At 55.2% G+C, this 26,908-nt stretch overlaps 1 protein-coding gene across 23 annotated transcripts; it reads right to left on the bottom strand.

Moving 5' to 3' along the window:
* Positions 1-229: 229 nt before the first annotated feature.
* Grid2ip (Grid2 interacting protein) lies at positions 230-25,418 on the bottom strand. Of its 23 annotated transcripts, none has more exons than XM_021254718.2 (24): positions 25,293-25,379; positions 23,869-23,938; positions 21,177-21,289; positions 20,441-20,820; positions 17,677-17,925; positions 17,408-17,493; positions 15,526-15,595; positions 14,933-15,027; positions 14,522-14,705; positions 11,254-11,408; positions 10,071-10,226; positions 9,555-9,652; positions 9,234-9,351; positions 8,177-8,532; positions 7,064-7,477; positions 6,537-6,624; positions 5,556-5,633; positions 4,815-5,011; positions 4,082-4,237; positions 3,857-3,943; positions 3,291-3,420; positions 3,083-3,201; positions 1,863-2,027; positions 230-1,658 (listed from the first exon to the last, which is right to left on the bottom strand). In XM_021254718.2, exons 4-24 carry the CDS (start codon positions 20,473-20,475, stop codon positions 1,587-1,589), a joined length of 3,108 nt encoding a protein of 1,035 aa, XP_021110377.2. In that variant the 5' UTR covers positions 20,476-20,820; positions 21,177-21,289; positions 23,869-23,938; positions 25,293-25,379; the 3' UTR covers positions 230-1,586. The 23 variants fall into 23 exon arrangements, with proteins under 23 accessions (XP_021110377.2, XP_021110378.2, XP_012926078.2 ...); XM_021254719.2 differs by having other exon boundaries at positions 10,071-10,223; XM_013070624.3 differs by having other exon boundaries at positions 20,441-20,817.
* Between the last annotated feature and the right edge of the window lie 1,490 nt (positions 25,419-26,908).

Raw genomic sequence — 26,908 nt, 5'->3', positions numbered from 1 at the left:
TGAGGGCTCAGGGTGGGTCTCCTGGAGAGGCACATGTTCCTAACTTTCAGGAAAATGCCCCTGGGACCAGCTGGGGGTGGAGATCGTGCCTGGTGGCATCTATACTCTCTACAGATCTCACACAGGCATTTTAACTGACCTGACGTGTTTCCCAGAGACACAGGAATTAGGACCTTCTGGAAACCATCCAGCATGAGCTGCTGAGGAGAAATACACCCTGATATCCAGATTTCTCCTTGAAGTATACATTTTCATTTAGACATTTTTACATGGGATTGTGAGTGGGGAACAAAGAATGTACATACATGGACTCAAAGAGGAGGACTGTAGGAGACGGGAAAGAAACAAATGGGCCCAAAGTTCTTCCCAGAAGCAACACTAGCCATGTGATTGGGATGGGAGGGAAAAAATCCAAGAGAAAACAACTTTGAAAACAAGTCGCTCATGCTCCCTGCTCATTTCTCCACTCACTCCTGGCAACTAGGAAACTCCTTTCTCTACCTCCAGATACACGTAAAGTGGCCTCTGAGATTCTACTCAAGTCCTAGACTGTGTCATCTTCCCCTAAGCCCACCCATTCAGATAAGGAAACACAAGTGGCCAAGTCCTGCTCACCTGCCACCTAAACATCTTGCTCTCTCTGCCACTACCTTAAGGACCCCCACCCTGCTCCAAGCCTCCCCTGATCTGATCACCTGTAAAGTGAATTTGAGTTTATCCACTGGATCAAAACCTCAATTCTGAGGTGCTGGGATCTAGCTCATTGGTACAGTGCTTGCCGGACATATGCAAAGCCCTGAGTTCTATCCCCAGCCCTGCAAAACAAAACCGTGCTTCCATCCTGCAGTCTGATATAATAGGTCTCTCTACTGCAGCTTTCCCTAGATCCCTCACCGATCGCTCTCCTCCTGGCCTCCTCCTCAGCTGCAGCCAACAGCACCTTCCAAGACCCAGGCTTGAAGCCAGGCCTAACGGTGTATGCTTGTAATCCCAGCACTTGGAGGCCGAGGCAGAAGCGTCACTGCCAAATTCGAGGGCAGCCTGAGATACACAGCGGGACCTTGTCTCAAAACAAACAAAACAAACAAAACAAAACAAAACAAAAATGAGTCCCCAAGGCGCCAGACTGCAGGCTTTCCTGCCTGTCCGCTGCCTTCCTCCTGGCCGGGCAAGGGGCCTCCGGGTGCTGGCTTAGTGGGGCCAGCAGGCTCAGAAAGCAGGTCCTAGCCGCCCGGATGCTACAATCCCTTAGCAACCCGCCCGCAGCCCGCCATCCCCGGGGCGCACAGTAGCACTTTATTCCGTTGGCCGGGAGCTGGCGCCGGAAGCCTGCGGAGCACAGCTCGGGGAACAGCCCGGGTGGGGCCGGGGACCCTCGGGGCGGGCACCCCTAGCTCGTGCCTGCACACGCACCCCGGAGTGCGGAGTCGCTGGCGGCTGAGGTATCTGGAGACGCGGGCGGCCACCAGCCCGCGGACAGACCCGTCGCTCCGCCGATCAGCACCCTGGACCTCTGCGGCGTCCCCGCGGCCCTCTCCGGCGTGGGTCTCTTCGCTCAGGCCGCAGAGGACGCGGCGTGGCCGCCGTCACCAGGCCAGGGGCGAAGTCATTCCGGAGCCGCGCGGGCCCTCCCCGGCCTGCAGGTCGCTCAGCGCTCGCTGCAGGCGGGAGCACAAGGAGGGGCGGCAGTCAGGAGCGACCTCAGACCCCTGTCCTGCCTCCTTCTCCCACCCCAGGCCACCAGCACTGAGAACACTTCACTGGGACCCTTTCTTAGTCGGGCTTCAGGGAGGACCCCCTTTTGGGACCTCTGCCCTTGACCTCCCTAGGAGGCTCTGCCCTAGGCCTCCGCCGTGGCTCACCTCGAACTTGCTCATGAACTCCACAAAGATGCCGAAGAAGGCCTCGGAGGTGGTGGCCTTGGAATCCTCCCCGAAGAAAGCCAGTGCTTTGCCCAGCTCCTCCATGGCCTCACGCTGTAGCCCATCCAAGGCACGCAGTGTGGGCTGGGCGGTCTCCAGGAAGGACTGTACGGCCTTGGTTAAGGAAAGGGTCAGCCTGCCCAGTGGCCTCCCGTCCACCCTGTGTGTGCATGTCTGGGGGGAGTAGTGCTGGGGGTCAAACCCATGCCCTTCACACTACATTTCCAGCCCATTTTTCATTCAATTTTGAGATGAGGTCTTGCTAAATTGCCCAGCCTGGGATTGAATCTGGGATCCTTCTGCCTCAGCCTCCCAGAGGGTGGTGTGTAAGGCTTGGTGTGGTGGCATACACCTGTAATTCTAGTACTCAGGAGGCTGAGGCAGGAGGATCGCCACGAGTTCAAGGCCAGCCTGGGATACATAGTGAGTTCAAGGCCTGAACTGCATAGTGAGACCCTGTCTCAAAACAAAACAAAACAAAACCCCCACAAGGTGGTGTGCCCCACCATGGCCAGCCTGAGTCAGGATTTGAACCGAGGCCTGTCTGACTGGTCAGCTCAAGTTCCTCTGCAGATGCTGCCCTTGAATGGCCGTCCATTCCCTCTCTGGGGACCTCCATCCAAACCCATGGAAGCAGGGAGGCCTCCCTGAACTGAGGGGTGCTAGAAAGCAGAAGGTTAACCCTTACCTGAATAGCCTTGGTCTCCACAGCTGTAAAAATCTGGGTGCTATGGGGGAGGGTGATAAGCACCTTGTATAGCCACAGTATTTGCTCAGTGATGATCTGTAAGTGATCCCTTTTGGGTCTCTTACTTGACAGGAATGGGGAGGAATCTGATATCAAATTCCTACTTTGGACTGGGGGTGAAGCTCAGTGGTAGAAAAGTTGCCTAGTATGTATAAGACACTGGGTTCCATATATAGCACTGAAAAAAAAACTGCCTGAGTATTCAACCCCTCTATACATTGGTGTCAGGGACACGTGACAGGTGCATTCCAGGGGGAGCACCTGGCCATAGGCACAGTCCTCATTTTTTTCAGACTCCTGGACACATAACAGCCTGTGTCCAGAATCTCTGCTGGAGTCTGCAGCAGGCAATGGAACCACAACCAGCTCTACCCAACCACCCCTGGGCCCAGCATTGGAGCTCAGAGGATACTGCCATGACCACAGCAAACCTGTCCTCACTGGAAGGGGACATGCTCTGGCAGGCAGCCTGTATCTCACTGATGGTACCATGGAGGTCAGCCAGGTCACCGGTCAGGGCACGTTGGTTCACTATAGGGAAGGGGACCAAGGCCTCATGGGCCCATATTCCCAGGCCAGGACAACCTGAGTCTGCCCCCCTGCACATCCACCCAGCTTACCTTTGGCAGCCAAGGGCACCGTGGGTAGGTCCTGAGAAAAGCCCAGGAGTTCGGGAAAGTGCTGGCTCAGTGACTTGGCGAGGATGTGCAGAAAGGTGGACTTTCCATCCACCGTCTTGGTGGAGTTCAGCTGCAAGTGACCCCCAACATACATCCTCATGGACCCCCTCGGACTCCTGGGTACATGTCCCAGATCAGTTCTCACTGAATTGCCCAGTTGCCCAAGCTGGGCTGAAACTCATGATCCTCCTGTCTCAACCTCCCAGACTGTTGGGGTGACAGATGCCACCATGCTTGGCTCAATTCCTGGCCTTTGACACTTTTCCAAATCTCCTCCCCTACTCCACTTTTTCAGATCATGAGGCTTAGCTGAGAAGCCACCTTTGCCATCCCTATCCCCACCCCTGCTGCAGTCACATCCTGGCCTCTGTGCAGCCAACTTTGCCCCCAGAGGAGGGTCCTCCTTAGTCACTTGTTCTCTCCTCCCCTCTGACACAAGTTGAGTTAGGCTTGGCTTCTAAGCCTTAGGTAGACTCAGCTCATAGTTACCCCTGAATGGTTCTCACCTCTGTCAGAAAGTTGATCTTGAAGCCTGTGGTCTTGCTGGTCTTGGGCTGGCTGTCATTGAGATAGTTGCCCATAGCCAACACAAACTGTGGGAAGGAAGGCAGGTGGTGGACGGTGCCCATATGCTCACAGACACCCAGACCCAGGCATCACGATGGGTCTCCAGGCTGGAAACCCCAAGAAAAGGAATGGGTGAGTTGACTGGGGAGGGGATATACCCTGACCTCCAGGATCTTGGCGAGCTTCCGGCTGTTCTTGAGCTCCAGGGACGCCTGTCGCAAGCACTCCAGGCTGCCTCGAATCTCCTCTGTCTTCTCTTGGAGGGTAGCCTGGAAGTGGAGGCTTCGAAGACGCGTCTTGTACTCAGGGACTGACAGCATCTGCCACAAAGGCGGGACCAGGGTTCAACCATCCCTCACCAGCCTGGGGTGAGGCTCTGCTGCGTCCCTGGGCCTGGTGCACCTTTAGGAAGAGTAAGCCCAGTCCCTAGGGGACGCTGTCATAGCATCTACCTTGTCCCGGAATGGAACCGGACATTTAAATTGTTAGACTAGCTGGGCGTGGTGGCAAACATCTGTAATTCCAGCACTCTGGGAAGCAGAGGCAGGAAGATCGAAACTTCTTTCTTTTTCTTTTCTTTTTTTTTTGTACTGGGGATTGAACTTGGGACCTTGCACTTGAGAGGCAGGCGGAGGAAGATCGAAATTTCCAACCCAGACTGGGCAATTTAGCGAGTTAGCAAGACGCTGCCTCAAAATTAAAAATAAAAGTGGGGTGATCTCTGAGGATGTAGCCCAGTGCGAAAGCCCTGGGTTCAGTCCCCAGTACCGAAAAAAACCAAATGTGTTCAACTGGAACTCGGGCCCGAGCGCAGTGGCAGTACCGAGGGAACGCGAAACACAGGCAGCGCGTCCACAGCGGGACCCCCTGACGGGGGCGGGGTCGCGGGCGCAGCACCTGCAGGATGAACTGGTCGGGCTCACTGAGGCGGCCCGGTGCCTCGCGGAAGGCCTGGTAGCGCTGCTCCTCGTCGGCGTCGGGGGCGAAGAGCAGTAGCTGCGCCAGGTGCGCGGGCTCCAGGCGCCGGGGCTCCATACTCATAAGCACCTGCCGCAGCTCTGCGGGGCTCAGCTTCAGGTGCGCCAGGAGGATGGCTGTGGGCGGGACCGAGTGAGCCGGGGCGGGGACGGGAAGGGGGCGTGGCCTCTGGTAGGGCGGGAGTGGGCGGGGTCCGGAGAGAGGGCGGGGCTTCGAGGGCAGGCCTACAGGGTGGAAACAGTGGAGGACGTAAGAGAGGAGGCAGGGCCTGCTAGAGGAGAGGCGGGGGTGGTCCCGGAGCCCTTCTGAGACTGATGTAAGGGTAAATGCGGGGTCCTAGAGAAGCAAGAAACTAGATGGGGCCACAGCGAAGAAGAAGTCATCGAGGCACAGAGGATGTGGCTGGAGGCCGGACCAGAACTGGGGAAGAGCTTGCAGAGGGCGGGGCCAATGCAGGGTGGAGCCAAGGCCCACACCTGTGCCCAGGTGGGATTCGATAGCCATAGGGCCTTGGAGGGGCTTTCAGCCAGCCGGGCGACAGGTGTCCAGGCCTCCACAGCCTAATCTCTGTCATCCACCCAGGTGGGTCCAAGGCTCTGTGGTCCAGAGAGAGGAGGCACCACCTGCCCCTAGAATCCCTGGGATTCTCTGGCCTCTTACAAGTGTTGTAGGCTTTCTTGTGGGACAGGATCTCCACCACTTCCTTCTTCCTGAAGGGCTCAGGCCCGGGCACGGGCTCTAGAAGGGAAACCAGACAGTTGAGTACTCGAGCTTGGGGCTGCCATGGCAGGGGCCAGAAGAGGTGTGCGCTCAGCCTTGGCCAAGGGACCCTCCTCCCCCAAGCACCACCTTGTCTGAAATCAGCTCTGGTGTCCAGACTCCCCTCATTCTTCACCCTCCCACCTGTGGATGCCTAGGTTTAGTCCAACGCACTTAGTGGGAGAAGTGTCCATGACCCCACTGGCGCCTCTTCAAATGCCCTCTCTCCCCTGGGGCCTAGGGACTGAGCTGGTAAAGTAATGAAAACCAACCACTTGATCCTTCAGATGATTCTTTTTTTTTTTTTTTGGTACTGGGGATCGAACTCCGGTCCTTGTGCTTGTGAAGCAGGTGGCGAAACCACTGAGCTAAATCCCCGGCCCCCCTCACATGATTCTTGAATGAACAAGCCTTTCTCCTCCGTGCTGAGACCGCCAACCACATGCAATAACCCTGGCTGTTTGGCACCCCACCCAACCACTCCAGAGGGATACTCAGAAGGGGGAGGGGGAGAGGGAGATTGGAAGAAGTATTTGAGGATGCCTTCTCTCCACCCTATTCTGGTTGTGTGACTTTGAGCAAGTTACCCAACCTCTCTGCATTTCCTCATTAGGAAATGGAGGTGATCTTGGAATCTGCGCGTAAAATTGTCACGGGATTGATTTAGAAATGAGAGCATCTGGTGTTTGGTGAGCACACTCAACAACTGCCCGCCACTATTACGATCTCCGCTTTGAAATAGGAAAAGTAAGTGAAGGCTTAAAGGCTTGGAGACATATTAGGTAAATACCAGGCAGGGCAGCCCTTGGGGACTCTAAGCCACAGGATGGCCTGGGCCGTGGTATCTGGACTTTCCCCAGGGCCTGCTCTCAAGCCACTCACTGACAGGCTTCTGGGTGCCGAAGTGGAGCTCCAGGTCGAGGTACTTCACCATGTCACTCAGCTTGTCATAGTCAGAGTCCTCCCCGAGCTGTGGGAGAGTATGGGAAGCTCAGAGTGGGAGGAGCCACCACAGCTAAACTGCCCTCCCCTGCCCAAGACCCCTCTGAGAATTGTCCTGGCTCCATCAAGCCCAGGGATAAAGCCAAGATCAGGAGGAAACTGCAGGGGAAGCTAAGTCATCTGGGTTTTCAGGCGAGGAGCAGATCACCAGTCCTTTAAGAGCCTAAAGAATTAGTCTGGCCTCAAGGATGTGGCATTTCCAGATGTCCTCAGTGTGTCTTTGGCTTAGGGACACAGATTGGCTTCAGTGCCAGCATAGATCATGGGTGGGTGTCTGTTGGGCTGGGCCTCCCCTCCTCTGTGTGGGTGCAGAGGACCAGGGAATGTTCCAGCTGATGCTCTTGTCAGTGCTGCGGCCCAGACCACCCACTTCAGATCAGGGCCCTCAAGGGCCCCCAGTCACTTACCTGCCCCCAAATGGTGCCTTCCGAGTTCTCCACCTGTTCCCACCGCAAGCGCTTGACGCTCATGTGGCTGGTCTCACTGCGCCGGTGACCCCAGCCCCGGGATAGCATGGGGGCCGCGCAGGGCACAGGTGGGGGCAGCGGGGGTGGGGGTGGGGGTGGGACTGGGTGGCTGAGTTGGGTAAGGGGCTTAGCCAGGGCCTGAGGGGGGCCCCGGGGAGTGTCAGAGGCCCGGGAGCTGGGCTTGGGGTCATGGAAAGGCAGGGGTGGGGGGGGAGGGCTGAGTGGCGGCGGTGGGATGTGATCTGAGATGGAGGAGTAGGTCAGGGAGCTGCCCTCTTCGCTGCTGCTGATACACTCGCTAGCGCTGCTCCGCTCATTGGTGACAAAGCTGCCCTGGTCATCATGAAAGCTCATCTAGGGGGAGAGCGAGTCAGGGCAGGGCAGGGCTATGCCCAGAGAGTCCAGCGCAGGCTGGTGGGGTGAGGTGGCAGGGAGGCTGGGGAGGGGAGTGGGAGAGCTTGGGGCAGCAGTAAGACAGTGTGGTGGGCTAACCTGAGGCTACAGATGGGAGAATATGGACGGGTGGAGGATAGCCTGGGACCAGGAACAGTCTGATCAGAGATGGGCTAAGGGGTAGCCTCACGAAAAGGGTGGGATCATTTGGGAAAGGGACAGAAGAGCCTGGCGGCTTCTCCTGAGACTGAGTGGGTAGCCTGGGATGAGGAAGGGGTAACCCGAGACACACTGTATATAGGAAGCTTCAGGCAAAGGGCAGGATGACCTCTAATAGAGAAAGAAGTTAGGAAGGCTTGGGGTAGCTCCAGCCAGGGACTAGGGTAGCCTGAAACAGACTGTAGGCCAAATAGGAGCAGGTGGGGACCTAGCACAGGGGAGATCTGGAGGGAAGAAGGGTTTTTTTCTTGGTACTGGGGATTGTCTCACTAAGTTACCAAGGGGCCCAGGTTGAGCTTGAACGTGCAATCCTCCTGCCTCAGCCTTGGAGAGTGCTGGGATTACAGGTGTGCACCGCCGTGCTCAGGCCTGCAGCAGGCCTCTTATAGAAGCGGCCACACTGCTACCCTAGCAGAGCCCCACCCCTGCGTGTATGCTCACCTCCTCATAGTCATTCTCGGGCGTCAGGAAATCATCCACGATGGTGACCGGGGGGCCTAGCTGCTCACTCAGCACATCCAGAAAGCGATCAGTGTCCCGGCTCCGCACAGGGCGTGAAAAGGTGAAGAGCTTCCTGTGGCTGGGTGGCCGGGCCAGGTCCGGGCTGGGGGGGCTGTCAGGGCAGGCAGGTGCGGGGCCTGGCTGAGGGGAAGGCGCCCTGCTGCTGTCCAGGCTGGCGTAGGGGTGAGATTCAGAGCTGCTGGGGGAGCCCAGGCCCCCTGAGCACAGCGGGTCGTAGCAGGGGGAGGGGAAGAGCTGCTCTCTGGGCCATGAGATGCTGGACAGGGTCCTGGGCGCTGCATGGGGGATGCAGGAGATAGAGCGTGAGGTCCCCTCTTCAGCCAACACCTGGGTTCTTGGAGCAGGCTGGAGGGGAGGGGCTGGAGTGGGTGGGTTCTGTGTATTGGACACCACCCTTTCCCTCCCTGGGCATAGCACAGAAGACCCTGGGTGACCTTCCCATCTTCCCTAAGGGTGACTAGAGGACAGAGCTAGTGGCAGGGAGGGAATAACTTGAACTCAAGTCAGGGCAGACCCCAGATCCTCTGGGAACAGATCCCAGGAGTCTCACCAGAGACCCAACTCAAATGAGGGAGGGGCTTTCTTTAGGCCCCAGGTAAGGGGTAGGAGGCATCTCCCATACCCAGGAAACCATCTTCCCACCGGGGCCATTCATGGAGCACTGCATGCACTTCATAGTTTATCCAAGAGCCACCAGCTAACCCAGGAACTTCCTTGGGGGCAGTTATCTGCTTTTCCAGATAGATAGCTTGGGTAAGGACCACAGGGGACAAGGGGCTGGGACAAGCCTGACCACAGGGAGTCCTACCCATGCATGGAGGCCTCTGGCACCCTCCACAACCTAGTCTCATGGCCACAGAGCAGAGAGAAAGGAAGCTCCAGGGGTGTGCCCAGGGGTGGGGATGACACTCAGATAAACAGCCCTGAGGACAGAGGCCAGCACACCCTGAGGATCCAGAGCTGCCTGAGCTCTTACCTGCTGTGCCCACCAGGCTAGGGACTGCGGGGGAGGCCTGGGATTTGGACACGGTCCCCATCTTCCCCTTGAAGCTGCTGTTCAGTCGAGACTCCAGCTCCGCATAGACAGCTGACATCTGGGGGAGATGGGTGAATCCATCCAACCCAGATTACCCCCATGACTCCCCAGCAGGGCAGCAGAGGCCAGGTCTGGGTGTTTGGCTCAAGCCTGAAGTAGCCCCTAGGATGCCTTGGCATGGGGTGGGGGGTGGGCCCTGCCCCATGGGCCACCCAGTCCCCACCCACACTGACTCCACATAGAAGGCAAGGGAGGTCTCACCATCTTGGGGTTGGGGGTCTCAGGGAGGGATGTGCCGTCACCTGCCTGGCGCTCGCCTGGGATCAGAGGAAGAGGCATCTCAGGGCAGTCGCTGAGACCTGCCAGGAGATTGCCATGGAGATCTAGTTACCACACCTGAGCTTTTTTTTTCTCTCCTTTGTGGTGTCAGGGCTTTGACCCAGGGTCTTGCACTGAGCTACAACTCCCAGCCCACCCTCCTTTTTTAGATAGGGTCACTGAGTTATCCAGGCTGGGACTGAACTTGCAACTTTCCTGCCTCAGCCTCCCAGCACTAGGATTACAGCCATGTGCCACCATGCCCTGCTTCTAAACCTGAGCCCTAAGGCTCAGGCCCAGTCCAGACCCAACAAGCTCTGCAGACCCAGAGAGGCCACTGTCCAGCCTTGCTGGCCCCTAGTCCTGTCAGTTTCTCATCTCACCAAGCCCATTTTGCAGGTGGGAAAATTGAGCCCCAGTCCTACCTCCAACTTGCTGTACTTTCCATCCGGGCCTTACCACAGCTGAGGCTGGCCTCCAGGCCCTGGGATCTGAGGCTGCGCCGGCACATGGAAGAGGCCCTCAGGGAGATCCGAGGCTGGGGCTCTGGTGTGGGCTCGGGTTCCAGCTCAGACTCAGGCTCTAGATCCAGCTCAGGCTCAAGCTCAGGCTCTGCTGTGGGAAGTAGAGGGGAAATGGGACTCTTGTCCTTTACGCCTCCACAAGCAAGGAGGGTGAGGGAGAAGCCATCTGCAGAAATATGGGGCCCTTCCCTGCAGGGCCCCAGGACACCAGGCATCAACCAGGAAGTGCATAGTTTTGTGGGCACGCAGGGGCACACTCTCACTGGAAGGCAGCACGTGTGTGCTGTGTGCTGGAGGCCACCACCCACAATGGCCCGACCACATGCTCAGGATCCAGGTGGCATGGGGCTGGTGTATCTACAAACAGTGATCATGTGAACTTTTCTTTCTCTCTTTCTCTCCTTCTTTCTTTCTTTCTCTCTCTCTCTTTTTTTTTTTTGGTAGCGGGGATCGAACTCAGGACCTCGCACTTGTGAGGCAGGTGGCAGAACCACTGAGCTAAATCCCCAGCCCCTCTCTCTCTTTCTTTTTGAGACAGGGTCTTGGTGTGTAGTTCAGGCTGGGCTTGAACTCACTACGTAGCCCAGGCTGCCTTCAAACTCATGGCAATCCTCATGTCTCAGGCTCCCAAGTGGTGGAATTAAAGGCATGTGTCACCACGCCTGACCCAGTCCTTTTTTAAATTTTTATTTTGAGACAGGGTCTCACTAAGTAATTAAGTTACCCAGGCTTGGCTTGAACTTGCAATCTTCTTGCCTTAGCTTCCCAGAGTGCTGGCATCAATGTGAATTTTTCCATTCTATACCTGCCAGGGTGCACAGCACAGCCACTGAGATTACTCTCATTTTGTGCATGAGACTCCTGAGACCCCAAGAGGTGAGGGGGAGTCTTAAGGCTCAGGTTATGCTGCATGAGGTCAGGCTGTGCAGGCACATCCTCAAGGCCAAGCATGGGGCAAGCCCCAATGTGCTGTGTGTGTATTTGCCTGACACATCTATAGTGGGAGTGGCAGGGTCAGGTTTGAGACCTCATAGGTAAGAACAGGTGTCTGTTTACCTGCCAGGCCGAGCAGCTGGCAGCCACAGGCAGAGAAGGGGCCAGGGGAAAGGGATGCTTACCTGTCATGGCTGTGTATCCCAGGAAGCATGCAATCTTCTCCTGGCACAGCTCCTGCTCCTCATAGGTCAGCAGCTGGTAGATGAACTGCCAAAGCAGTTGCTTGGCAGGTGTGTCCAATACCGGGTAGACATCAATGATGAGGGTGTCGATGTTCCTGGGGAGGGCACAGGAGCAAGGGGCTTCAATCAGGGGTGCCTAGGAGTGTCGGGGTGGGCAAAGTGGCACCTCTAGGCCACAGGATTTAGCCTCTGCTCCGACCTGAAAAGAGCACAGTGGACAGGGTAGGCAGGCTCTGGAAACAGGCTGCTCAGCTTTAAATCCTGACTCTGTTGCTTACCAGATAGCTCAAGGTACTTAACTTCTCTGTGTCTCAGTTTCTTTATCTGTCAAATGGGGATAAAAATAGCGTCTACCACACAGAGCTGTTATGAAGATTAAAACATAAAAAGTGCATTGGGAAAATGGACTCACTGTATCACGGACTAGCAGACAATGGCCCGGGCCCTAAAATCTGGTCCACCACCTGTCTTTTGTTTGCTTGTTTTGAGACAGGTCTCACTATGTAGTCCAGGTTGACCTTGAACTCACTATGTAGCCCAGGCTGGCCTCGAACTCACAGCGATCTTCCAGATCAGCCTCTCAAATACTGGATTATAGGTGTGCGCCACCACACACAACTAGAAAGTTTTACTGAAATGTGGTCACAGCCATTGTTTATATTTTATCTCTGGCTATTTCCTAGCTACTATGGAAGGGTTGAGTAGTTGTGATAGAGGCCCACAAGGACCACAAAGCCTGAAATGTTTACTAGAGTATTTGACCTTTCATAGAAACATATTGCTGACTCCTGAAATCTATGGGAAAATAAAATTGGATTTTTTTGTTTGTTTGTTTGTTTGTTTTTTGGTACCGGGGATTGAACTCGGGTCTTTATGCTTTCAAGGCAGGCGGCAGAACCACTGAGCTAAATCCCCAGCCCTTTTGTTCGGTTTTTGAGACAGGGTCTAGTTATATAGTTCAGGCTGGCACTGAACTCACTATATAGCCCAGGCTGGCTTTGAACTTGAAGCAATCCTCCTGACTCAGCCTCCCAAGTGGTGGGATTACAGGCATGCGCCACTATACCCAGCTTCTGGAACTGGATCTTTACCTAACATCACATATAGAAGTGAACTCTGGTTGGATGAAAGGTAAAATTATAAAATTAAGAGAATATTGTTGATGTAGAAGAAGAAAAATTATAAGACTAAAAGTTATAAGAGCCAAAGTTATAAGACCAAAAAATGCGGTGAGTCTGATTAGACAAACTCAAGGACATTTGTTCAAGGAAGTACAACCTAGACACATTAATAATGGACACACACAGAACAATAATGGGAGTAACAAATGGGATAAGATATTTACAATGATCAAAATCAAGGAGCTGGATGTGGTGGTGCATGCTTATAATCGCAACACTCTTAGGGGCTGAGGCAGGAGGACTGCAAGTACAAGCCCAGCCTGAGTAACTTCGTGAGACCCTGTCTTAAAAATTAAAAGCAAACAAACAAGGCCTGGGGGTGTAGCTCAGTGTGAAGATGCTGGGTTCAATTTCCAGCATCAATTTCCTGACTATCAAAAATAAAAAGGTGCATAGTGCTGCAACTGATGGAAATTTGGCTGCAGTTACAAACAATACATTAAGTGGACACAGACCTACATGTGGACGGAACTAAACACACAGTACTTGGTGGAAAAGTCAGACACAGAAGGCAATGCAACAGGGATAGGGATTTAGCTCAGCAGCACGCCTGCCTTAGCACAAGATCCTGAGTTCAATCCTCAGTACCAGGGGGAAAAAAAGAAAGAAGAAGAAGGGGGGGGGGGACGGAGAAGCAGAAGGAGAAGAAGAAGAAGGCAATGCAACAATGATGTAAAAGAAAAATTCATCATATCAAATAGCAATGCACTCTTTAAGAGAATACCTTCAAACAAATCCCCAGTAAACCTGCCAGACTAGTGGATATAAATGGGAGAGAAACTACAGCCAAAAAGGAATGGAGGTTAGAATTACCCAGATGTCCATCACTGGACAAATGGATGGACAAAATGTGGTACAGCTATTCTTATGGGATGTAGAAGAGAATGAAGTACACACTATACCTCATACTTTGAACATATGATGCTAAACAAAAGAAAGAAGAAACAAATAAAAAAGAAAATATGATGCTAAGTGAAAGAATCCAGACATAAAAGTCCACATATTATATGATTCCATTCATGTGAAAGTCCGGAATAGGAAAATCTACAGAGACAGAAAGTAGATTATTGGTTGCTTAAGGTCAGGATGGGCTTTTTTGTGTGTTTGATGAAATTCTACCATCAATTACGGCAATTGCACATTTTTGGTTTTTTTGTGTGTTTGTTTGTTTCTGGTTTTCTGAGACAAAGTCTCACTATGTAGTTCAGCTTGGCCTTGAACTCACTATGTAGCCCAGGCTGGCCTCAAACTCACAGGAATCCTCCTGCCTCTGCCTCCCAAGTGCTGGGATTACAGGCATGTGCCACCATGCCTGGCCCAACGATTGCACATATTTGTGAATTTACAAAAAAAAAAATCTCTGAATTGTACACTTAAATGGGTCAAGTCTATAGTGTGTTTAAACAAAAGAATTGGAACGGGACCGGGGATTTAGCTCAGTGGTTCCGCCGCCTGCTTTGCAAGTGCAAGGACCCGAGTTCAATCCCCACTACCAAAAAAAAAAAAAAAAAAGAAAGAAATGGAAAGGCAGGGGCTGTGGCTCAGCAGGAAAGCACTTGCTTAGCATGTCCAAGGCTCTGGAGGTTGGGAGGGGAGGCAAAGGAAAAGGGAATGAAAAGTGAAGGGCTTCTTGGCACAGATCATGATAATGACATGGGATGACAGGAGTGATAAAGGCAGCCTGCTGCAGCTGAGGTGTAGAAAGATTCCCCTACTTTCACCCCAAGGGCCAATCCCACGGGCGAGGCTCCCTGGAGGTCCCACGCGCTGTCCTTGTCTGCCTCACTTCCCAGAGAAGGCTGTGACTTTCCCAAGGTCATATGGCTAGGATGTGTCAGAGTCAGGGTTTGTCCTAGGGCAGCCCAATGCCTCCCCCCCCACCCAGGGGTGTCTGGTACCAGCTGCTCCTGAAACCTCCCCCAAGAGAAAGGGCTAAGAAGGCTCATGCGGGGAGACCGGGATGGTGAGTCTGGGTAGGACCTGGGACACACCCTGGACAGAGCCCCACCACCATCCTGCCCGGCCACCTGTGCTGGAAGAAGCTCTCCAAAGCCCGGCAGACACCATAGCGCTCGGGAGGCCTGAGCAGGTGCTCCAGCTGCTGGCTGAATGTCCTTCCCTGGACACGGATGCTGGACGGCAGGATCTCTGCCACCCACTGCAGGGAGGTGACCGCCGAGGATGGGTTGGGGGAATCCAAAGAATCGGAGTCTGCTGGGACCACAGGCAGAGGAGGCATGTTTGACCAAGTCTCTTGTCCAAGGGAGTTTCCTCGGCAGCTGGGAACAGGATGAAGGGAGAGCCCTGGACATGGTGGCTCTATAGCATCCTCTGGGGGAAGCCCTGGGAAGAGAAGCTGCAGGTCTGGGGGAAGAGCAAAGTGCTCTGCAGACTGGTACATCTCATATTTGTGGGCCGAGGAAGCACGGGAGTCTCACCGCTGGCAAATGGGACGAGCCCTTCCTCCACCACCAGTGTGGGCATCGCGCCACTGCCCTGTAGCATGGACACCACTTTGTCGTGTGAGCAGTTCCTGCCAAGCAGAAATGGCCCAGGAAGGCTTGATGGGTAAGCCCTGTCCACGGCCACCAGCCAGACCTCCCTGTCCTGCGCACAGCGGCCACACAGCAGCTGGGGCAGACTAGCCAGGCCCCTGCCTCTCCTGCTCGGTAATCTCCTGTGCAGGAGAAGCCCCAGGCCTCAGGCAGCCTGGCTTGCTGCTGCTCTGGGCCTCTGGGTATGGAAGGAGCTGTGCCCATGTCATCCCCAGGTGGAACTCCCCTTCCAGAGCATGATGGAGATGGTCCCTTCAATTCCGTGTCCCCAGCACAGAACAGGAGTATTATTTTCTGGATGAACTGGGGTCCTGGCCAGGTGGGAGGGGGTTGGTTCAAGAGTTCCCAGTGGAAGATGACGGATGCTGGGGGTTAAAGGGTCAGAGGAGACTGGGACCCTGGCTTGGCTGTCCCAAGGCCAAGAGTCCTGGGGGATAGTTCCTCACTGGGCTCTGATGTTCCCAGTAGCCTCTGACCTCATGTCCAGTCCATTGAGGAAGAGGATCCGGTCACCAGACTTGAGGGCTGCGCTGTCAGCTGGGCTTCCTGGAAGCGGGAGAAAGGGTGTGCTGGTCAGCTGGGCAGGGCCACGTGCCATTCTCCTGCTGTACAGGTGAGAAAGGAGACTCAGCTGGGGACCATAAAGGATTCCCCTCTAAGTACATCTTTCCAACCTGTGGGTCTCATCATGCCTGAGTAATAGTAACATTTATATTCTAAAACACATGGGAACAGCTGGGCATGATGGCACAGGCCTGCAACTCCAGCACACTGAGAGGCTGAGGCAGGAGGATTATCAGTCCAAGCCCAGCCTGTGTGGCTTAGTGAGATCCTGTCCAGCGCCCCCCCCCCCCCCGCCGCCGCAAAAAAAGAAACAGCCGGGGATGCAGCTCAGTATGAAGGCCTTGTGCTCAATCTTCAGTACCTCAAAGATAACAAAATCAAAATTAAAAAACAAGTCAGGTGTGGTGGCGCATGCCTGTAACACCAGCATTTGGGAGGCTGAGGCAGGAGGACTGCTGAAAGTTTGAGGCCAGCTTGGGCTACAAGTGAATCCAAAGCCAGCCTGAACTACATAGAGAGACCCAGTATCCAAAAACTAAAACAATTCAAAACAAAACAAAACACATGGGAACAACTAATTCTCACTCTCTGCTTCAGAGGGAGGCTGGTTGCTATAATTTTTTATTTCTATCTCTTATTGGTCCTCACACTAACTTTGACTTGGAAACATGTAGGGGAAATGATAAATGCTAAATAAAATACACGGTCAGATGGTGAAATGTTCTCTCTTGAGGCTGTGGAGATTGTCTGGAGAGGAAGAGAACAGTCAAGGAAGACTTCCTGGGCGAGGCAGGCCTTGAGATTGGAAGGAGAGAGTGATAGTGCTGGCTAACCCAGTACAGCCTGTCTGGAAGGACTGCAGTTCCTTGGGTCTTCTCCTTGCTCTACTGGCAAAAGTTTAGTGAAGCTCACAGCTGAAAAGAACTGCACCCTGCGAGTTATCAACAGTAGGTCTCAGAATGATGCAAAGGGGCTGTGGTGCTTTCCCACCTCACAAACAAAGTGAGATGCAGAAGGGTATCAATGGGGAGGTACCAAGAGGAGCATCGTGCTCAGGTGACCCAGAGAGGTGACCCAACCTTATGGGGTGGTTGGTTACAAGGAGGGAGAGTTCAATTCAACGTCAGGAGATGTTTCTGCCCCACTGCAACCTCCTGTGATGGAAATGAGTCCCCCTCCACCTCCACTCTGCCGAAGGGGAAGGAAAGGGTTCCTGCATGTGAAAGGCTCTGCTATCTTTAAGATGCCACACTTTCAGGAGCAAACAGGGGTAGGCTGCTTGGAAGGAGACAGGGAATCCAGATTTGGGGAGCATGTTCGAGGGTGGCAAGGCCTGGAGGCCGTGCCATCTCTCTGAGTCTGGCCTGCCAGCAAGTGGCCAGGTCACAGTGGATTCTCTGCCCAGGGCATGCTGTTTGGGGCTCAGCTCGGGAGGCACCAGCTCTATTCTGGCTGCTCCGGTGTCCCAGGAAGTGACCCTAGCCCTTCTGGTGGATAAAGACAGGTCAGGATGAAGAACTTGGCTCACTTCAGTGGCAGTGACAGTGAACTTGGAGCAGAGAGGTCAGAACCCAGACCTCTGGACTCAACCATCTTGGGTAGATGGTTGATTTGGAGATGCTGGCCCTGGGACACTCAGGGGGCACAGGCTACATGAGGTTGGCACCTGATGGAGGGGGTGGGGCATGGGTGAGCAGCAGTCTGCACGGGTAGAATTACCAGGGAGGCCTACCAGAGGGCCTTCACCTCGTCCTGGGCTTTGGGAACTCTTAGGACAAACTGCCCAGTCCTTACCAGGCAGGACAGACTCAATCCAGACAGGCCCGTGGCCACGTAGAGTGAAGCCAAAGCTCTTATTGCCCTTGTAGACTCGGACAGTCCTGGGAAGGAAGAAGGGGCAGGGTGGAAATCGGGAGAGGGGGTCCCGTTTCAGGGATGGTGATGTCCCATAGGCCACTCCTCTTAACCTCCTCTGTTCCCCACCCCACGCCCTCTGCCCACTCCCTCATCCCCAGCCTGTGCCAGAAGGGGGTTGGCGTTCAGTGCCCGCGCGCCCCGGGTACCTGCGCGCGCCCCCCGGGCCGGCGCGGCCACCCAGCAGCGAGGCAGCTTTGCGCGGGGGCGGCTCGTCCGGGCGGCGCGGCGCGGCGCTAGCGCGCGTGGACACCAGGAGGCGCTCGGGCCGCTCCTCGCTGCGGCTCCTGCGCAGCCTCTGCGCGCCCTGGGTTCGGCGGGCGCGGCACAGCTTGCCCAGGAGGCCCTGTGACACGACCTCGTCGAAGCGCGCCCGGTGCTTCTTGGGGATGAAGATCCTGCCGGCGAGGACCGCAGAGTTGGGGCGCGCCTCCGGACCGCGTCCCGCCTGCGGTCCAAAGTCGCCTTTTCATCGGGCTCCACTCTGCCCGAGGGTGGCGGGGGAATCCGCAGCAGGCACCCCGTCTCCCACTCCATGCCCGGATTTGCGCTGGGCCACACCAAGTCCGCGGCGACCTGCTCGCTCCCCCTCGGGAAAGCAGGATCATACTGCCTGGTACTACTCTAGTCTCTGCGGGGCCTCAGTGCCCTCACAGTCAGCCCATGGGCCAGTTCCTCCCCTGGCCTCTGTCTTCCTCCTCTGGCCTCTACCCAACTCACTCTCCTCACGCTTTGCCCCTTCCAGAGCAAGCCCCAGGCATCTCCTGTCTTCCTGCCTGCTTCCTTGGCCAGTACAGCTGCGTACTGGGAATTTGCCAGAAATCCCACATGGTCACCTTCAGTCCAAGCTCTAAAATTTTTGCCCAGGCTGTTGCCCCTACCCGCTCCCCTCTCTGTTCCCTCAGCTAAACAGGGCTGCCCTTTCACACCCAGTACTCCCTTCAGTTTCATCCTGCATGCATTTAGTGAGCCAGACACTGAGGCTCAGCTAAAGGAGCCCCTGGCTCCTCCTCCCCAGGGTCACCTGGAAGTGGTGAGGGAGGAACGCCCCCCCCCCCCATGGTCACAGCCTGGAGTGAACCCCAGCCAGGGAGCCCGCTGAAGGCTGGGTCTGCAGCTGGGTTGTGAGCTACAGCGCTAATTAACCGGGGCCTGGCACCTGGAAGGAGTGCATCTGCCAGCAGTGCAACTACATCTCTGCATAACAACAGCAGCTAATATCCTGGTGGACTCTGTGATCCAAGGCAGAGGATTCTGAGGCACAGAGGGAATCCATAACCTTCCAGGATTGTACAGCTGGCCCCTGGCACGGCTGGAATGAGAGCCTAGCCTCCTGAGCATCAGCCCTGCACCGGGATTCTGACATTAGCAAGATCTCTCTGGCAGCATCCCCAGGCTCCCTTCCCCATTCTTTGTACTAAGTGCCAGTGCCAAGGGCATGATGGGTAGGGGGAGAGAGAGGAAGCAATGGCCTTGTAGCCAGCTGAAGTACACTCCCTCTGAGGTTGCCCTGTGACCCACACAGTCCCCCCACCACTGAGGGTAGGATAAATAAGGGCAGGCAAGGAGAGCAAGCTGCCTGGTATGGAAGGGGTGTAGATCTTCCCAGAGGGGGTGTGCTGGCCCTGCCCCCTGGCAAGGTTTGCTCCAGGTGACCAGGAGACCAGAATGAATGACCCATTTAGCTGTGCCAGGTGGCCATTCCTACCCACCCGCAACAATTCCCGCAAACTGCAGCCTCAGCTTCCTTCCCTCAGATGGTCACTCAAGGTCTCTAGAGCCTGACATCTTCATCTGCCTGCTTTGCACATTACCCACACCCTCCAAGTCTGCCTGCCTCATGCCCACCAGAGGAGGGATGACAAGCCTGAGATTGTCCGTCCCATATGTGGGGCTCCAGCTGCCAGTTCTGCAAGGTATAGACCCCACGCAGCCAGCCCCAGAGTCCAGCCCAGGCAGGGGTCAGGTGACCAGCCCTGGCAAAGTTGGTGCCCCTGGTGGGAACCAGGCTGAGTCACCAATTGCACAGGTGGAATAAGGTCAGTGGCCCACTCCCTGCTTGGCGTCCTTGGGCCTGGGCCAGAAGCCAAGGCTGCCTGGTGAGCCAGACACCCTGCCTGGCTCCCGTGGATGCTCCATGCAGCTCAGCCTGGCTCAGTCACCCAGCCCCCGACTGCTCCAAATTGGCTGGTCCAGCAGAGCCAGGTGCAGTGGGGCTGAGCTGACTTTTGCAGATGGTTCACTCTCTGTCCCTCTGATTGCCACAGCCCAGCAAGGGGTGTCAGGGCTCCCATGTCCCTCCTATGCCAGCAGGTCTCTCTGAGGCCCCAGGACTCTTTGGGGGACCAGCACAATGACCTTGCACCCTGGGGCTCTCCTAGGGTTCTCTCCACTGCATTCCGTGGCTCTGTCCAGCCTTCTCCATCTTGCCCTTGATCATCCTCCCGCGAACTTGTGGGGGTGGAGGTAGGGGAGGGTGCCCTGTGCCCTGGTTCACCTGGGTAGTTCAGCCTGGGGTGTGCAGCTGTGGAGAGGTTGTGCCTTCTAAACTCGGGACAGGACGATCTGGATTCTCACCCAGAGCACCCGACCCAAGCCTGGTTCCTCGGCACTGTCCCCTCATCCAGCGCAGGAAGGGAAGAGTGCTTTTCAATCTTAGTTCTTCCTTCCGACCCTCAACTCCCCGGGCTGGGCGCGAGTTCCCGGCACCCAGCACTCAAACCTCACCGCCCTTGTACACACCCCGTTTATTTCCAACCTCCCCAGCACCCAGGCTCCGCCTAGGCTCAGGAGGTGCCGACCCAGGCCTGAAAGCCCCTCTATGCCCCCGCCCCACCCCTTTCAGGCTTCCCCGAGGTGAGTCTGCCACGCCCAGGGCGCACAGTTCCCGGGGGCGCGCGGTGGGGAAGCTACCTAAAGTGCCGAGAGAAGCCCTGGTCCTTCCCCATCTGGAGTCGGGACAGCGGCGCGCCAGGTGCCAAAGGGCCGGGGGTGGCCGAGCCGGCGAGCAGAGCGAGGGCGCTGCGACTCCACGCGTCTTTGCCGGGCCAGCGCGCGCAGCCCCACCCGAACGGTCCGGGTCCCCAGCCTTGCCCCGCCCCCTGTCAGAGGCCCCACCCCATCCCTCTCCGCCCACCAGGGAACCCTTAAACTAGTTGGGGGGGGTTGGAGGAGGGGAGTCAGGCTGACACACTCGCTCCTCCTGGCTCCCTGCTTTACCCCCTCCGTGGGTGCCTCGCTTGCGACCTCTTCAGCTGGCTGCAGCGCTCTGGCCTCTCCTCCACATCCAGCTGCTGCGGAGACCCAACAGTTCAGAGCATGCCCTGCCTGGCTTTTGCAGAGCATAGGGAGGGTTTCTGGAGGTGGTGGCCAACTCGCTGGGCTTCCAGGGCTCAGGAGGAGTTAGCCTACAAGAAGAACTCCCCCTGACCTACCCAGGGGAAGCTCCGGTGGAGAAGAGGGTGGAGAAGGGCCCTTCAGGGCCATGGTCAATCGCTGAGATGGCACCCAGAGCCACGGGGGGCCACGCGGAGGTTGACGGAGTCAAGGGGAGATGGAGGACCCCTGAAGGTTTTGATACACCAAGGAAAGGGAATGCTTGAGGGACGCAGGGAAAGACGTTGCATGGGACAAGTCGCTGGAATCTAACCTTAGAGGAGGGAGCTCCAGTCTGGGGCTAGACGTGAGGAGAGGGGCCAGGCTGGGACAACTGCCAGGTGAGTAAGGAGGGGCTGATTGAGGGCCTCTCTAAGACAGACAGTCCTGCCGGGAGAGAAGAAGTGAGGAGCCAACCAGGAGGAGAGAGAGGTGGTAGGAAGACTGGACTCCTCCCCAGCTGCTGGGCCTGCCACTCCCTGGAAGTCACAGCAGGTGCAGAAGCCAAGGCCTGGCTCTGCGAGTCCATTGCCACTGATCCAGAGTCCTGGCTCTGGAGAGGGGCAGGATCTGAGATCTGGGAGCAAATGATGGATTCTGGGGAGCCAGTGCAAGGTATGGGGGCGTGGCTGGTCAGAGGCAGCCTCAATAGGGAACATCAGCATGAAGTTCCCTTTGTAACAGGAGGCATCCACCACCCAGACAGGCCAACACACAGAGGCCGGAAACCCCAGGACCTGTCTCCCTCATGGGGCCAGTCTTAGGGTTCCTGCAGTCAGTCACAGGAAGGATCCTGCAGGGCTGACCATCAGGCCATGCTGCTCACCACACTGTATCACAGCCCCCAATTCCTGGCCCCAGTGAGACCATCACCTTGCCATGACCTCCTAAGGCTACCTTTCTCCCTGGCAGCAGGAGGAAGCCAGAGCCAATGCACCCTAATGTCATGTCCTCCTCACACTTTGTCCTCAGCCCTACCAGAGAGAGAGAAATGTCTGACAGCCCTCACAGTGAGCACAGCTCCCTGACATCCACAGGGCCATAGATGTTCCACCACGACAGAGACATTTCTGGTTGCTTTGTGCCAGCACTGGCCCAGAACCAGGCATGCCAAGGGCTATGGAAATTGTCCCTCACACTCATCATTTGCAGAGAAGTAAGCATGGTGCAAATGCTCATGATGGAGTCTAGATACACTATCTCCCCTACAGGCACAGGGAAAGGAGGGCCCTGGTGGGGCCTGCAGCTGCCTACATGACCCAAGGCAGCATGGGATGGGCCAGGAAACAGTGAAGCCAGACTTCCCTGATGCTCCTACCTTCACCATAAAGCACTGCCAAAGATCATTCCAGAGCATTAGTTCTCAACCACGGGCAATTTTGCCCCCCAGGGTACATTTGTCTGGAGATATTTTTGGTTGTCACAAGATGAGAGCTAGGAGTGGAGTGTACTAGTGGGTAGAGGCCAGGGCTGCTGCTACTACAAATCCTATAGGCACAGGGGCATTCAAAACAGAGAAATAATGGGCCAGAAATATCAATAATGCCATGCTTTAAAATTTTGCTCTTGGGAAAACGAGACCCTCCCTAAGAGAAACCAATACTAATTGAGCACATACTATATCCCTGCCACTTCTACCCATACTGTCTCATAAAAGTCGCTCAGTAACTCTTTATTGTGCTGTCCCTGACACTTGTCACCAAAATAGAAGAGGCAAAAGGGCCGGGGATTTAGCTCAGTGGTTCTGCCGCCTGCCTTGCAAGCTCAAGGCCCCGAGTTCTATCCCTGGCACCAAAAAAAAAAAAAAAAAAAAAACCAAAGGAGGTTCAAGAGGTCCTGACACCCCACCTCCAGATCCTCCCCCCACCCCAGTACCGAGGATTGAACTCAAGACCTTACGCTTGCAAGGTAGGCGCTGCACCACTGTGCTAAATCCCTGCCTCCTGAGTTAAATCCCTGGCTTCTCCAGATTCTTAACTAATCTCTTTTCTGCTTATGGTTGGGAGAATTCACTTATATATTTTCCTACCAAGAATCCTGCTGGGAACACATAAGGTTTTGGAGGGGGCAGGGGTGTTGAGACAGGATCTTGCTATATAGTTCAAAGTGGCCTAGATCCCACTATATAGCCCAGGCTGGCCTCAGACTCGCTGCAATCCTCCTGTCTCAAAATCCCCAGTGCTGAGATTACAGGTGTGCACCACCACGCCCAGCATGGAACACGTGTTTGACCAACCTGATTTTATAGACAAACTGTAAAGGTCAATACACCCACTTAAGGTTGCACTGTCAGTGAAGGGACTGTAAAGATTCCCAATTCCAGCTTCTTCATGACCTCTGCTGCTTCCTTCCCACCCTCCCCTCAACTGCCCTTTCCCACACACTCCTGCTCCTCAGATTCCCTGAAACTAGCTCACCACGGACTGCTTTCTTGTTCCCTTCTGGCCACGTCACACTTTCCAAACTGCCTGTCCTGTCCTAATTAGAAAGACATTGTACCACTTCATCAGTCTGGAATCCCTTTGGGGACAGACCCAAATTAGACTCTGTGTGGAGCGACAATGTTCACTGCTATTGTAAAGGAAGATGATTCATTCATTTATTTAGGGGATTGAACCCAGGGCTGCTCTCCCACTGAGCTACGTCCCCAGCCCTTTTAAATTTTCACTTTGAGATAGGGTTTTACTAAATTGCCCAGGCTAGGGGTTGAAGGGAGGGTAGGGGAATGGGAAAAAATAAGAATCAAGATATATCGGGTACAGGTATAAATTCCCCAGGATGAATGTGATCATTATGTATATCTAAAATGTACCGATAAACTTAAATTATTAAAATTTTTAATAATCACCCAGGCTGACCTGGAACTTGTGATCCTCCTGCCTCAATTTCGATCAGTGCTGAGATTATGGACATTGGTACCACACCCAGCTAAGACGATTCCTTTTGCTTCCCTTGGACCCACTCACCTGGCTTACCCGTTGCCTGTGTCGCCCTTGACTGCAGCGCTGGCCAAAGGAACCTGGACATGTTCTTTGTCTGCGAGGCCCAGAGAGTAGGCCACTATTATCCAGCTGTGGCTTTTGAGTGCTTGAAGTGCTGCTTGTGAGGTTAAGCCAAACTTCAAATTGTATCAAATATTAATTAAGTTTTGAATAGCCTCATGTGACTAGAGGCTACTGTGCCAGCTGGTCGAGGAGCATGGTCACACTGCTCCTTGCCTGCGCTCCTAAGGGGCTTCTGTTTTGGCCACTTGGACCGCTGCTCAGAGAGGCCGCACCTCTGGTTTGGGTGGGTCCAGTTTTCAGCACTCACACACATGTGAGAACATATTTCTTCACCTGCTGCCCTTTGGCTGCTCAACCTCTCCCTGAAGCCCGGTCTCTCCCCCACGTGGGGTCCTTGGAGACAGTGGCTCCAGGTGCCCCACCCACCCTAAACTAAGCACTGCTGGATTCCATGCGCTCGTGTGACACTGCCCTTACCATCTATGGCTCGATACCTGGCCTTGACAAGCTGTCCTTGGGGGCTATCCCAGCCTCTCCACAGGGCAGCATATTGCAAAACCCTTGGAGTCACTGAGCCACGGACATCTGTTACCTCCCCCAGGAGTCCTCCCGATTGTCCCGGGCTGAGCTAGCTATGGGCTGCCTCTTAGCTGCCCCTCAAGCCTCAGAATCACAGCTAGCTGTGCCCGAGTCCCCTCCATGCCCACTTCCAGCTGTGTCTGGAAGGTGCTACGCCCGAAATCCCCACCGGGTCCGTACAGCCCAGTGTGTGGTGAGGCTGCTGGCAACCAGCCAGGCTTCCAGAGCAGGGGTGGGAGGCGTGGGGGATATGCTGGAGTCGGGGGTGCCTAAAGCCCTGGCTGTCAGTGCAACCCTCTCCCTATGGCCCAGCGGGGCGCCACCCCTCCTCCAGCACCATCCTACTTCCCCTGTCTCACTTGACACCGCTGGAAACACAGGCCGCCGCTTCACACACACCCCCTCAGCAGCACCCCAGGGATGCTGTGAGGCGCCAGGCATCTCCAGGTGCTCTGGGTTCCCGCTTTCCAGGATCTAAATCGAGCACCCCCTCTCCGACCCACTGCCTAGCCAGCGGTCGCTGGGGGAGGAGCAGCAGCCAGGAAAGAGCAGGGACTGAAGCCGGGCAGCACCCAGGGGGAATGAGGGGACCCGAGAGGCTTCCAGCTGAGTCTGGAGGCTGGCAGCTGAGAGACAAGCTTGCCAAGTTCCCCGGGGACTGTGGGGCGGACAGGGCTGCTACCCGTCACCTCCCCAGGAATCCCTCAGCACCAGGCAGCATCTCCGCGGAAAATTCAGCTCTAGAAATAACTTTTTTTCCTTCCCCTCGCTGGCTTTGCCCAGTGAGGGGCAGGCCCCTTACTCACCCCAGGCAACTCATGGTGGCCTCCTTCGGTGGCCTCCTCTGCTCGGCTGCAGAGCCGAGATGCGACGCCCAGGCTGGTGGGGGTGGGGGTGGCCAGTCCCGTCCCTGACATTGGTCAGGCCCAGAGGGAGGGGCAGGCTGTGGGGTGAATGGCAGCCAGGGAAGGGAGGGGGCTGAGCCTGGGAGAGGGGAGGGCTGGGGGCAGGCGTAGGCAGGATGGGGGTGGGGTGTCGCTCCATCAAGAAAGAAGCCAAGCAGGCAGAAAGTGGGGTCCGGAGATTTCTGGGTCACCTGGGCTCTCTCCAGGTGAGAACTCAGGGCATTTTTTTTCTTTGTAATAAACAACTTAAAGGGTGAGCTGGAAGCTGAGCAGAAAGTGTCCAGCTGACTGGGTTCATGGTGCTAAGAATGCCACTGATTTGCTGTGTAGCTTTGGGCCAGCTTCTGAACCTCACTGAGCCCCAGTTTGCCTCTGTAAAATGGGGTTATAGCGGCACTGGGAGATTCCATCCAGAGAATGTTCCTCTAGTTGATGAGGTCCTTGGCACACACTCAGTATCATCATCAAAACAATCAAAGATCAGAGAGCGGGTGTTGCCTGTAGGGCAGGGTAGGGAGTGTGATTCCCCATAGCACACCCTGGGCTTCCTGTGGTCAGATTGTACCATTGCCCCCAACAATAAAGAACTAGGAATGTCTTGCCATCCTGTTGGAGATTTTCCCCACATGGATTTGGGATGTGTCAGCAGGTGTGTCCTCTCTGTACGTCTGCCATTGTCACACAAGGTGACTCCCTGGCAGCCTTCCCCTGGCTGCCCTTCAAGTTCTCTAGCCCACCCTTGCTTTTGGCTGCAGGTGTGTTGGTTCAAGATCAGACTCCCAACCGAGGTACCTGAGGTTGTCCAGGAGTGGCCCTCGGGCTTCATGGGGCAGCACCAGGGTGAGAGCCCACACCAAGTCATCCACGCGCTGCTCCGCTGCAAATTGCTTCAGTGCAGCAAACACCTGCTCCTTGGCAGCTGGCTGGTCCCCCAAGATTTCATCCACCTGCACGAAGGGACCCAAAGGGGAACCATGGAGGATCACTCACCACCTTCCCTTCCTCCCTCAATTTACCTACACGGGGTGGCTGACATGAGGACATGCTGACATGCTTCGCCCCATCACATCATTTCAAAGCTCACAGCTGCCCTAGAGATGGACATGGTTAGTATCTTCATTTTACATTTAAGCAAACTGAGCTGATAGAGACAAAATGACTCCCAGGACAGAAATCTGTGGGGGAACAGTTTAAGGAATGGACATAGGTTACAAGGTTAAGGGGTCAGGATTCAAACCCAGAGGGAGCCATTCTAATGAATATTCTAAGGATCAAGGAAATCAATACAAGAGCTTAAAAATGTGCCAGGAACTCACTAATTGCTAGTTACTATTATTATAATACTATGTTCTGTTCTGTGCACTGTTCGTTGAGAGATCCCACACAGAACATTCTGGCTTCATAAAAACGCTGTGGAGTTCGTGTGTATTCCTGAATTTTGACATCTTCTGTTCTCCTACTGGATTTTTGTTTTCTTTTTCTTTGTACATAAACAAGTGGACACTAATCTAGGCATG

The sequence above is a fragment of the Heterocephalus glaber genome, unplaced genomic scaffold, assembly GCF_053883595.1.
Source record: "Heterocephalus glaber isolate CG9 unplaced genomic scaffold, H.glaber_assembly_v1.0 deba00001610, whole genome shotgun sequence".
Taxonomy (NCBI): Eukaryota; Metazoa; Chordata; class Mammalia; order Rodentia; family Bathyergidae; genus Heterocephalus; species Heterocephalus glaber.
This window is presented reverse-complemented; position numbering and strand designations above follow the sequence as displayed.